This window comes from Cyprinodon tularosa, unplaced genomic scaffold (assembly GCF_016077235.1).
Source record: "Cyprinodon tularosa strain WSP-4 unplaced genomic scaffold, ASM1607723v1 ctg63, whole genome shotgun sequence".
Taxonomy (NCBI): domain Eukaryota; kingdom Metazoa; phylum Chordata; class Actinopteri; order Cyprinodontiformes; family Cyprinodontidae; genus Cyprinodon; species Cyprinodon tularosa.
In genome coordinates, this window is record NW_024039374.1 from 801,166 (window position 1) to 813,285 (window position 12,120).

The 12,120-nt window shown below is 35.8% G+C and overlaps 1 protein-coding gene across 1 annotated transcript in view; it reads left to right on the forward strand.

Annotated features, from left to right (window-relative positions):
• commd10 (COMM domain containing 10) overlaps positions 1-12,120 on the forward strand; it is a 108,295-nt gene that overhangs the window by 12,958 nt on the left and 83,217 nt on the right. The window contains exon 5 of the mRNA XM_038308164.1: positions 3,231-3,341. Coding sequence (XP_038164092.1) covers positions 3,231-3,341 — 111 coding nt within the window. The remainder of the gene's footprint in view (positions 1-3,230; positions 3,342-12,120) is intronic.

The window sequence follows — 12,120 nt, forward strand, 5'->3', positions numbered from 1 at the left end:
ATTCCTGATGCAATGGGGTTTCAAACCTTGATCCGCTGCATTACAGTCACAGACTTCAACCATTACACCTTGGGTTCTAATTCCTTTCCCCTGTTCCTATCTCAAAAAATCCTGTCAAATATTACACCTGTTATAACATTAAAGTTTTAGGCTTCTTTCTGTCTGCGACTTCATCAAAGAGTGACACTTCAAACAGGCTTTCCCTTCAAGAGACACGATCTAACCCAGAGGAAATAAACAGCATGTAGACATTAAGCTGAAACTGGTTTTGCTGTCACGCTTTCAGATGTCTCACCTGCCTCTGTCTTATAAGTCATCTCTCCCTCCCCCATGACTTAGTAAGTCGAAGGTGGTGACAGTAACCGATTCTCTGGAGGCCATCTGCTGCTGCTGTGACTTTGAGCAACAGTTGACGTGAATGTTAACCACCCTCTGTAGCTGATGAGTTTAGGTTTGTCTGTCATGCACTTTTTATCGTGACTTTAAAATAGATCCTTGTATTCAGTAAATATTTGAACTGTGTTGTATTATCTTCAGGTATGTTGGGTAAAACTTTGTAAAGAATTTATTTGCTATAAATTGGCTACCAGTTTGACAAGCAAACAATAAAGTTGAACAGTTTTGTTTTTTTCTTCTTTTTAAAATGTTCAGAAAATACTACAAATACTCTCTCGGCTATATGAAGTTGATGTGCTTTGTCCCTGCAGACAGCCTGGTGAAAACTAAAATAGTTCACCTTCAAATACATGGCTTTCTAGGTTATTAACGTAATAGCTGATACAGGGATTTTGTTTTACAAAACATCAAAATTAGAGTAAATAGTCAGAATAATGAGTGGATGTGGGAGCTTCAGCCAGTTTTTATTCCTTTGTGTTATAGTCCATTAATCAAAGGAGAACAAATGCCACTAATCATGAACAATCTGTTACATTTACAAATCCAGCTTTAGAAACTCAACTAATATAAATGAAAGCAAGTATCTCTTCATATAAATGCAGCTAAGTCCAGATATGTCATCTGAAGAAATTTAGCAAATTCAGCTTTTACTTACTGAGCTAAGTAAGTAGCTTTTAGTTATTGTGTCACCATCAATGGTGAAATTCCTTTTGAAGTGCTTGCTTTGCCAGTTATGGTTGAATGCTGTAGCACAGAGTTATATTTTAGATAAACTGCTCACAGGTCAGCATAGAAGCTGATCCAGAATGCTGCTAGCATCCTCACCAAAACTAGGGAAACTGAGCTCATCACCCCCGTATCCCAGAAAATAGACTTTAGAATATTTTGTTAGTCAATAAATCACTGGATGGTTTAGCAACATAATACATCACAGGCTTCAGTCAGTGCATCAAACACTGAGACCTCTCAGATCTTCTGCCCTAAGTCTACTCTACAAACACAGGCAAACATGTTTAGCATTTAATACTCCAGAAAACTGTAAAAATGCTTTAAATCCAGATTGCAAACATAGGTTTTAAGTGTGGCCATAATTATTAAAGTTTTCATTTAAAAATGTCTTCTGTATTTATCAATCATTGTATCTTTTTTTAAAATAATCGTCATTTTTGATTCTTCATTTTTATTATCTTTAATCATTAAAGTTGCCTTTACAACACTACAGGGTTCTTTCTCTTTTCTTCCCTTGTAAAGCACTTTAAATTGTTATGCTTATAAAAAGTGCTGTATAAATATACTTGCCTTGCCTTGTTCAAATCTTATTTTCTGGAGATGGATTTGTTTCCATACCCTGAAATTAAAATGGTTAACATAATAACATTGTGATGCCGGCATCGTAAATAATGTTGCAGCGCTTTCCTCTAACTTACTGCTGTTCCCTCATCCTGCAGAGGGATCCCAACCCAATAAGTCACTCTCAGTTTATTATTATGGCCTCCGTCTGAATCATAAAACACTTAGATGTCCCGCCTTGACTCAGTGCTGCTAATCTTTCACGCTGCATCAGCTGACTGATGAACCCCCGCTGTGTAAATCAGCCAAACTGGAGCAGAAAGAGGCAGGAATGCTATGAGGCAGGATAACCTGAAGGCTGTAGGAAATGTGCAGGATTGATAATTACTGTAAATACTGCTAATAACTATAGTCGAGAGTAAACACAGGCTGCTGATAGAAATCCAAGTATAAAGAAATGATAGTATTACATTTTAAAATATTTCTTTTATTTCAAACTGTTCCTAGTAGGGCTGCAGCTAACAATTCCTTCTATCGACTTTTCAGATGATTCCTTGGATGATTGGATACAAGATTCCACATATATTTTCTTTAACTACTAAAACTTACCTTATGTTTAAAATGTATATTGCACAAATAAAACAAAAGGTTAAAAAAAAAAAAAAAGAACTGTAACCAAATTCTGCTTTTAAGTGCACTGTAGGGTGGGCAGTTCTGATATGCTTATGTAGGCCTCTCAGGGAACCCTCTGGTTAATGTATTTTTTACTATGCAGTATATGTTGTGAATTCCTATATCTTTAAACTGCAGCTTGAATACAAAGTATATATCCTGTTTATACACTTTTTGTCCTAACTACAACTACTTATCCTACAACTTGTAGGTTTTCTTCACTGCAAATAGCATTCCTTACTGGTTATATTGTCCTTTTAGCGATTATTTGATTGCTAAATTATAAATTAATATTAATTTATGATTACTTTAGATAATCAAATAAAATTAAAGATTTAATTCATAAAAACATTGTGTATAACTTATGATCCGCATATAATTACATTACATTACATTTACATTATGTAAAATAAAATTATGTCAGATAAGAGTATGAAGTATGAAGAAGTGAAAACTATGTAATCATTCCCTTTTTCCTTTCCATATTTCTTAACTCCAACATTCGTCCACATTACAATTTAAGTCAATAAAAAATAATAATGAATAATAAAAATAATAAATAAATTTCTGTAAATATAAACATAACTATATGCATTCACCTATGCCCACCCACATCTTGATTTATACAATAATTACCTACATGTGCCCACATGTCCACAATCATTGTAAAGCTATGTTGATGTTCATCTCCCATCTTTCACCTCATAGCTATTCAAGAAAACCAGCTTGAGCCTTTTCCTAAATAGCCTCATGCTTGGACATTGCATTTTATTTAACATCAAATTCTTTTCAGTTGACTATTATTTCAATAATGGCTTGATCGGAAGACCTTTTTTCAACCTTACTTAAACTAGTAACATTTGTATTTTAAGCTGGACTTTGTCAGCTGGCAGCTGAACCTGCAGATGGCCCAGTCCAGCCAGGCGCGTTTGAAGTCTCCCAGCGCCGTCCTGCAGCTAGGAGTACGTAACGAAGATTCTGAGGTATGTGCACACTGACGCATGACCTACATGACCTCTTTCTATTAGCTGTGTTTCAGTTATACTTAAATACATCTACCTGCTTTTCATGCAAGAAAAGAAGCATCATTGGTTCTTCTTTTTTTCTTTTTGCTTCTTTTTTGGTTTTGTTATTTGCTGGTTATCCCAAAGCAGTCAGTCTTGGCTAAAGGATAGCCCAGCATCTGGCTCTAGAGATACTATAGTGTAAAGAGCAGAGATCAGGGAGCTTGTTACATGAAGCCTCCAGTGTCTCTTCATTATCTTTAGAGTCGCACTTTGAAGCTAAAATTTGATTGTTATATTAACTCTATAGTTCTGCCTTATGAAGGGGTTTACTAAATTATTATTATTTTTGTTTTTAATAAGCTTAATATTTTCTATACATGTTTCTAAACGAGCATTATGGCAAGACTTAACAATACATATTAGAAAGTGTGCAGATATCATGTAGGACATTTCCATTCTGTTCCTATTAATTTTTTCTCATCAATTTTATTTTTATTTTTAATTGTAATGAGCTTTGATTAATTTAACAACCATAGATACTTATCATGGTGCTATTAAAACTCTAATAAACTGTGAAAATATATATTCTGAGGTTTGAATGCCTCATAAATGCCCCACTTTTTGATGTCATGGATGCTGAAATCTTTAGTTAGCGTTAGCCTCCACTTGGTTGGCAGTGGCGGCTGGTGAAAAATATTTTTGGTGGGGCTGATATAACCTAGTGTATGTCTCCAACTAATCCGGAATAAGAATTCAAATAAACAATTGGAAATTAAATACAATTTAACAGTAATGATTTAATTTACTATGTAATAACAGTAACAGTGATGATTTGGGTCACTGTGACGGGGTTCTTTGGCCTCCAAGAATCCAGGCTCAGTCGGGTTACCGGTGTTGGTGATTTATTGTGCTCAAAAACTCAAAACAGGGTGCAAAAGAAACTAAACATGTACAAGATACTCTGGGCCTCAGCCTCCCTCCAGCAATGTAACAAAGAAACAGAAAACAGAAATGGTCGCTCTTCTTCCCACAGCCCTCATTAAATAGTTTAAGCCCCTCACCTCAGGCTCTCTTATTTCTGATTTCTTCTCATAAATCAGTTTTGTCCATCTATTACCTCCACAAACAATTGATATACAAAAACAAATAATTTTTACAACTTAATTCATTTACACAGATTCATTGACTTATTAAATTACACCAAACTGGGTTTGAACCCAGCAAAGACGCAGCCAGACTGAAGATGACAAGTCCCCATAGCATAAACACGTACACACACACAGACACACACAGACGGCTAACCCCACTGAAATATTAAGTGTGCACCCTCAATACGCCAGCAGGTAACCAGGAACAGCTTGTGTGTTTTAAGTTAATTGACCGCTACTGGGCTCACATGAGTGTATTGGTCCTCACAAGCACAGTATAAAGGGAATGTATGTGTGGCACGCAAAGTTAGATAGGTTATTTTAAGTAATGAGGTGGATTCGTCACAGTCACAATAACCATGACAGGAAATTTTCACATCCTACAACAGGGATGTTCTTCTGGCAAACGGGTAGATAAATAAGGATCTCACCGAATTTGGTGGAAGCTGCACCTCACTCATTACGTTCGCCATCGTCCCTCTAATTGTCTGCACCTGCGCTTGGGTGCAGAAGCCTGTTAAAGGGCAGTATTTTCAGAGCCCAAAGACCATACAATTCTGAGACGCTGATTGGCCATTAAATTATTAAATTCACCTACTGTAGCAATAGTACATGATTGGCAGATTCTCTGCAAAGTGGGGCAGTCTGATCAGAGCCCCAAGACAGAGACGGTCTGTCTGTGGAAATCCACAAATGAATGACAGTAGATAGGGAAATGTAGTTTATACAATTTGTTTTGCTTATAGGTACACACTCTAGAGAGTAAAACTGACATTTATGAGTTAATTTCTAAAAATATATTTTACGTTTCTCTCTTCTTATCAGGGAGGGCGGTGCCCCCTATGGGCCGGCCGCCACTGTTGGTTGGTCTGATTATCCTATGAGCATGGATGCTGTTGTTCCAGCTGAATAGTTAGTGTTTTTCCTGCTTGTTTCTTTGGGCTCTGCCCCAAGACAATGTAGTCTAAACCCAAACTTGTAATAAGACATGACATCTTTTATCTTTCCTGGGAACCTCAAGACGTAAAAAAATAGTTATGTGAAAGAATGATTTTTCAATACTTAACATGGAGTGGATTCTATTGTATTTCCCTGGGCTTTAAAATTAAGTATTAATTTATCTAAATGCACCTTTTCCTCTGATTGGTGGGGAAATTTGGCTGAAAATAAGCCCTACCAAAAACCTCAGAGAGCCATTACTTTTGTCTTCCTGCAGGGGGCACTGTTGTTTCATTTGTTGAAAAACATTCTCCTTAGAAGCACCAAGATGCTTCTTAGATGGATAGAACTCTTCTAACTGAGATGATGCAAATTCATTTTTTGCACAGTTTTTAGATATCTGACTTTCACTTGCTGTTTTCCGAGAACAGTTTTCTTCTCTCTTCCTTAAAAATTCTCTTTGCAACTTCTGATTCGTAAAAGCGTCACAGGAACTCAGAGATTCACCTGCGGGTGCATAACGGTGATTACCACACAGGTTATACACCCTGGATGCTGCTAATTGCCTAAAGGAGAAATAGAGCTGTTAATTGGAGAACAAGGAAAATTAAAAGGTGATGAGGAAGGATGTGGCAAGACATACAAGTGAAATCGGATGTGAAAACAGCCAAGAAAGGGTAAAGGTCATGCAATAGTGACGATAGGGAGGATGAAGGAGTGGAAGGCAAGACTAGTGCTCTAGATTTTATTGATTTCTATGGAAGCTAAGTGGAGAGTTAGAGACTCTTGCATCTAACCAGCCTCCTGCTTTATTAGAACTCTCCCTAAAGAGCAGAGGGGGAGGAAAGCTGCCAAAGCATCTCATATCTCTTTCCTCCAATCAATTTGTGCCATGAAATGCTTAATGAGTGGAGTCCATGAGTTGTTTTAAACTGAACAACAACTACAGTTTGGGGTAGTATCCTTTACCTTTAAAAGATTGTACCTAGCAAAACATGTTTCAAAGTTAATAAAAAAAAAAAAATGAAAATTTGAAAAGGGAAAAGTAGACTAACATTGGAACTGAGCACAGAGAAAAGTTGGATGTATAAAAGCAGTATAGAGAGGATTGGATTTCAGGATGTCATTTTGCAAACCTGTTCTAGTCCTCTGGTTTGAATCACAGCATACTCATGGACTAGAACGGCTTAATCAAAGTCCAGGCCTATATTAAACTAAGGTTATGTGGGGAGAATCAGAAGAATAGGCTCAAGATGATGGAAGCTAGTAGGATTACCCCAAATACTTAAAACTGTATTTGCAGTAAAATGTGGTTCTAAAAAGTGTTGACTTCAGGAGGTTAAAGGAATAGTACACCCAAAACATGATTAGCCTTCATTTTCTACTCACCCCCATGCTGAACAACACTCTGGAGTACTTTTTTGATATCTCAAATGCATCTGGAGATCTGGGAGGCTTCTTGCTGTCTGCTGACATTCAAATAATGGAGGTCTTTGGTGCCCGAGACAGAAAGGTCCATAAAAGTCCACAAAAAACGTGTCAATATTCCTCCATACTGCTCGTCCAATGTATTCCAAGTGTCCTGAGTGGGTAGCGTCCATAATTTACTCGAAACAAAGTCATTTAGAATGTTTTTAGAGCATAAACAGTAGTGTATAGGATTTCCTAAAAGCGCGTTCACGAGTCTACGGAAACCGCAGCAGACCAACCCAGATGAAAGTGCGCATTCAGCTCGGCAAAGAACTCATGCTCTTCCTCAACACTGAAGTCCTCAGACATTTTTCTTTCGTTGTTTCTTTCTTTGCACAGGTAAACAGCACATTTCTTCTTCTACGCTTGCATTATCGGCAGAGCAGACACTGAATGCGCACTTTCATCTGGTTTGGTCTGCTGCGGTTTCCGTAGGCTCGTGAACTCGCATGCGCGCGCTTTTAGGAAATCTTATACACGCAGAGTGGAAATCCTATATATACGCAGAGTGGGAGAATAGAGATAGAATGAAGCAGAATGATGAAAAATGGGTTCTTATATCCTCCAGAAGTCTAAACCTATAGCAGCATAACTATAGAGATAGCTCAGGATAGCCTGAGCCTCTCTAACTATAAGCTTTACCAAAAAGGAAGGTTTTAAGCCCACCCTTAAAAGTAGACAGGGTGTCTGCCTCATGGACTAAAACTGGTAGTTGGTTCCACAGGAGAGGAGCCTCATTACTGAAAGATCTGCCTCCCATTCTACTTTTAGAAAGTCTAGGAACCACTAGTAAACCTGCAGATTGAGAGCGAAGTTCTCTTTTAGGAACACAATGAAAAATAATATCTCTGATATAAGATGGAGCTTGGCCATTTAAGACTTTATATGTGAGAAGGAGGATTTTCTTTTCCGAATTTAACAGGAAGTCAATGAAGGGAAGTCAGGATAGGAGAGATATGATCTCTCTTTTTAATTCTCTGCAGCATTTTGGATCAGCTGAAGGCCTTTAACTACAGTTTGTGGACTTCCTGATAGTAAAGAATTACAATAGTCCACAAATGTATGAACAATCATGCAATATCAAGTTTTTAGTGTTGAAATGTCAGTTATAAATTCCAGTAAAATGCATTTTTTAAAATGTAAAGGCTTTTACTTGTATTATTTTGCTTTAAATGTTGGGACAGCTATCAAATACAAAAAAAAAAAAATAATAATTTTAGCATTTATAAAATGGGTTTGCATGGGTGTTTGTATGGCACTGTATGTTGAATGCCATCACGTTAAAATTATTAATCCATATTTCTGCTTCTTATAAAGACGTTTGAAAATGTTTTAGCACAGCTAGAATGAAAGACTTGTTGAACAGCTCGAAAGATCCATCTGAGTCTATTTCTACCAAGCAAATTTTATATTTGAGCAATGGCAGTATAGAATCCAGATCATGATGAAAGGGAGGGTAGAATAATAGAGCAAGATGATGGGTTGATTTAACTGAGATCGTAGAGTGGGGGGACTTGCTCACCCTGCAGCAAGTGAGAATTTGCTAAACATCTATCCTCCAGTTCCCCTTTGGGGACATGAAGTGCTTATGGTAATACCAGATGTCTACATTGGAAGCCTCAGGGAGTTCGCTTTTTTAGCTGTTAATGATATGCCCAATTTCCTTTTCATCAGCATGTAACAACAGACACAAATGTGGTGTTTTATCTGCTTTACAACAGGGTTTTGCTGAATCTTTATACATGCTTAAAAAAACTGTTACTGTTTTTTTTTTATCTCATCACAAACACCTTTTTTATTGAAGTTACTGATTCTGGGATCTGTTGTCAGATTAGATTTGTTTTAGCTTGAAGATGCTGAGCTTGAACACAAACAGCTAAAGCCACTGCTGGCTTTCTCCATTTATGTGCTGCATGTATATTTCACAGCTGGAAATTTCAGTGTATTTCAGTACCTTTATTTGCAATAATTAATCATTTTATTTTAAACAAAATATGCCCAAAAAGGAGGATAACATTTTTGAAAAACTATTAGTTTTCTGGAGATGTGGCTCTTCCAACTCTTAGGCTGTGGTTTTCAACTAAAGAAAAAGTTGCACTGTTCCATTCAGAGTCTCTCTGTGCCCAAAACCAGGTGGTTGTTTCAGGGTGGTGTAGAAGATGGGTTGATGGGATGAAGCCTCATTTGAGCTAGTGCGATATCTAAGGGACATGATCTTAGACAAATGACAAAAATTTTATCTAAATGGCTTGGAGGACAAAAAGTCTATCAATATAAGCTAAAAATAAACAAACTCTCAGTATCTTCATAGTCATACTAAAACTGAGATACAAGCAAGCTATTAGTGGGAAAGCTCTAAGTAATGATAACTCTTTTTCTAGGCAACAATAAATTAAATTTATAAATTGATTTTTAAGCCTTTGTCTTTAAACCTCATCTAGCTTGAGGTGTTGAATGAGGCCCATTTTGGACCCTCTCTTTTTGATCCATCTGCTTCCTTGGAGATTTAAAGGTATTGTGGAGGATCTTTGTAAAATATTTTACCAGACCCGACTTCTCCACTTAAAAGAAAAATGCTCACGCACAACCCTGTACCTGCCCCAGAGAGGAAACGCCTATTAAACGCATGCAAGAGCATGCACTGGTCCATTTCTCCCCGTGCACGCTGTGTTAAAATTTGCTGTTTGCATCACTCATGCAAGCTTACTTTCCGAAAGAAGATTCGCAATTTTTCCACTATATCAGACTAAGTGAAAATAGGGACGAGCACGTAGGACGACCTTATGTAAACATATCACTAGAATGATTGACAATCAGGAGGACCACTTATTTTGATGATCCACCCAGAAAAAGAACATCCTCCCCTTTAATTTCAATGCTAGTTAAATAATGATTATTTGCTTACTTTGAAAAGGTTGGGTCCAAGGCATCTGTGAAAATCCTTTTAAAAACCACAATTAGATTTTTAAGCATGGATTTTTTCAAAAACATTTAAAATAAATAACATTTTATAAAAAAAAAATACTTGATTCATCCCAAAGGGAAATTTCTGTTGTAACACATATTTTAGGTAATGAAAATAAAACCAAAAACATTTTTTATGTGTAATCTGCAACCTCTATGACAAAGCTATTTAAATACATTTCCCAGGGTACCTCAGTTACTTTAAGACAGAGTGTCTGGATGACTATTGCTGAAAGCCAATATCTACAAAACGAAGGTTGTATTTTATTGAGTTTTCAAATTACTTTTTTTTTTTCTACTGAGCTGAAAAATAAATGCAATAAAAATAACCAAAATATGTTTTTAAAAGATTACATTTATTTTCTCTTGCAGTAAGTATTATTCTAATATTAAGCAACATGAAAAATAAAAATTACACATTATGCATTTTAAGGGTGGAAAATATTTCCTTATAAATATATATCCCAATATAATTTGGCACAATAAGGGTGATATGATATTTTTGATATTTCAGTATAGATTACAGTCTATGATTGCAGCATTGGTCTCAGAGTAACATTTCTGGGGTTTATGGAGTTTTATAGGTTTTCTTTTTAAAATAAATATTTTTAAGATGTTAAATTGGAGAAGTTTTTTTAAACATGCCAAAACCGTCTTCCTTTTTAACAGGATTCTGTCGTGGGCAATCTTGGACGTCTTGCTGAGGCTTTTAATTTGTTTATATCAATATTGAAATTGTATTGTATTGACCAAAATGAAGAAACCTTAATGCCTGTACAATGTTTTGATGCTACATGGTGCTATAAATAAATTCAAACACAAAATGAATAAATCTGAACCCACTAGTATAAGAAAATAATATTTAGAAATTAATTCTAACATTAAAATGTCAAAATATGAAGTTATTATTTTTAACTATTCCTTTCTCACACAGGCAAGCTTGACAGATAGCAGGGTTGTCACAATACAATGATTTCGGACTCCAAATTGATACCACAGAAAATATTTTGATATTCCAAACCATTTTCGATACCATGGGATAAAATAATGACAAATAATGAAAGGCATCCATAATTTTATTCTGAAAAAGTTATAGTGTCCCATCTCATCATGGACCATGCTTTCTCAATAAATCACAGATGCTGGTTAGATAAGTGTGTAAATAAATAACCCAAATATAACACAATTTGACAATATTTAAACTTGTCTGGGGTGCTTTTCTTTTCATGTGCTAATAATCTAGAAATCTAAAATCAACAATAGCAATAATATGAAACAGTACATATGTTTAGTATCTCTACCATAACAACTTTGTTTTGTATCCGGATACAGCATACTTTCAGAGTATACATTTTTTTTTGACAACCCTAATAAGATATCTTGCTAAAAATAGATTTTATCTTTATGTTAAACTGAAAAACAAGCATGCTGTTATTCAATTAAACACAAATTGGGGAAAAATATGTGAACCTCATGTCATTCTTGCCAAAACAAGTAGTCATTCTGTTGAGAGAAGAGGAATGCATTGTTCTATTTGCATTTTAGCTCGGATCCTTGTCTTACATTAACAGCTTAGTTTATGGTTATGTATTATCTCCAGTGGTCAGGGTATGTAAGGACCATGTTCACTGCTTATGTTTGTACGGTAAATAGATTTGATTAAGAACAAATTGTCAGTATTTGCTTGATTTCCAGTGTTAGCTGTACTTGCCATTCATTTGCAGTATTGATAGTACTGCAGTGGCCTTCACTGTCACTCACAAATCCATATATTTTGTAACTTCTCAAGGACAATTATACTTTATAGAAAGCCTCTGGGGAATATAAGGTGTTTGACTATTTTATTCTGTTTACAGTGCTCAGTGCAGCAGTTTTTATTTTATTTTTAACAAATGTGAAAGGGGCCTTGATTTTGCTTTGCAGAGTCTGAAAGCAAAAAATCATTGATCTCGGTTATATCTTTTTTTCCCCCAGTATCATTCAGTTTTAAAGCAAGTATCTGGTTAAGAGAATACTGTTGTGACATCTACACCACAGACTATCTACTCACAAAGAAGCTGATTTCAATAGTTAGTTATTTTTTATGCAAGCCAACAAAGACACATTGAACCAAAAAGCTAATACAGTTTCTACATGCTGGCAGATGCCTCAAGAGATTTCTTTAGTTAATAGCTTCAGACAGACACAGAAGCAGTTGATAACACAAAACTCCTGTGTTCAAAACTCAATTTGGA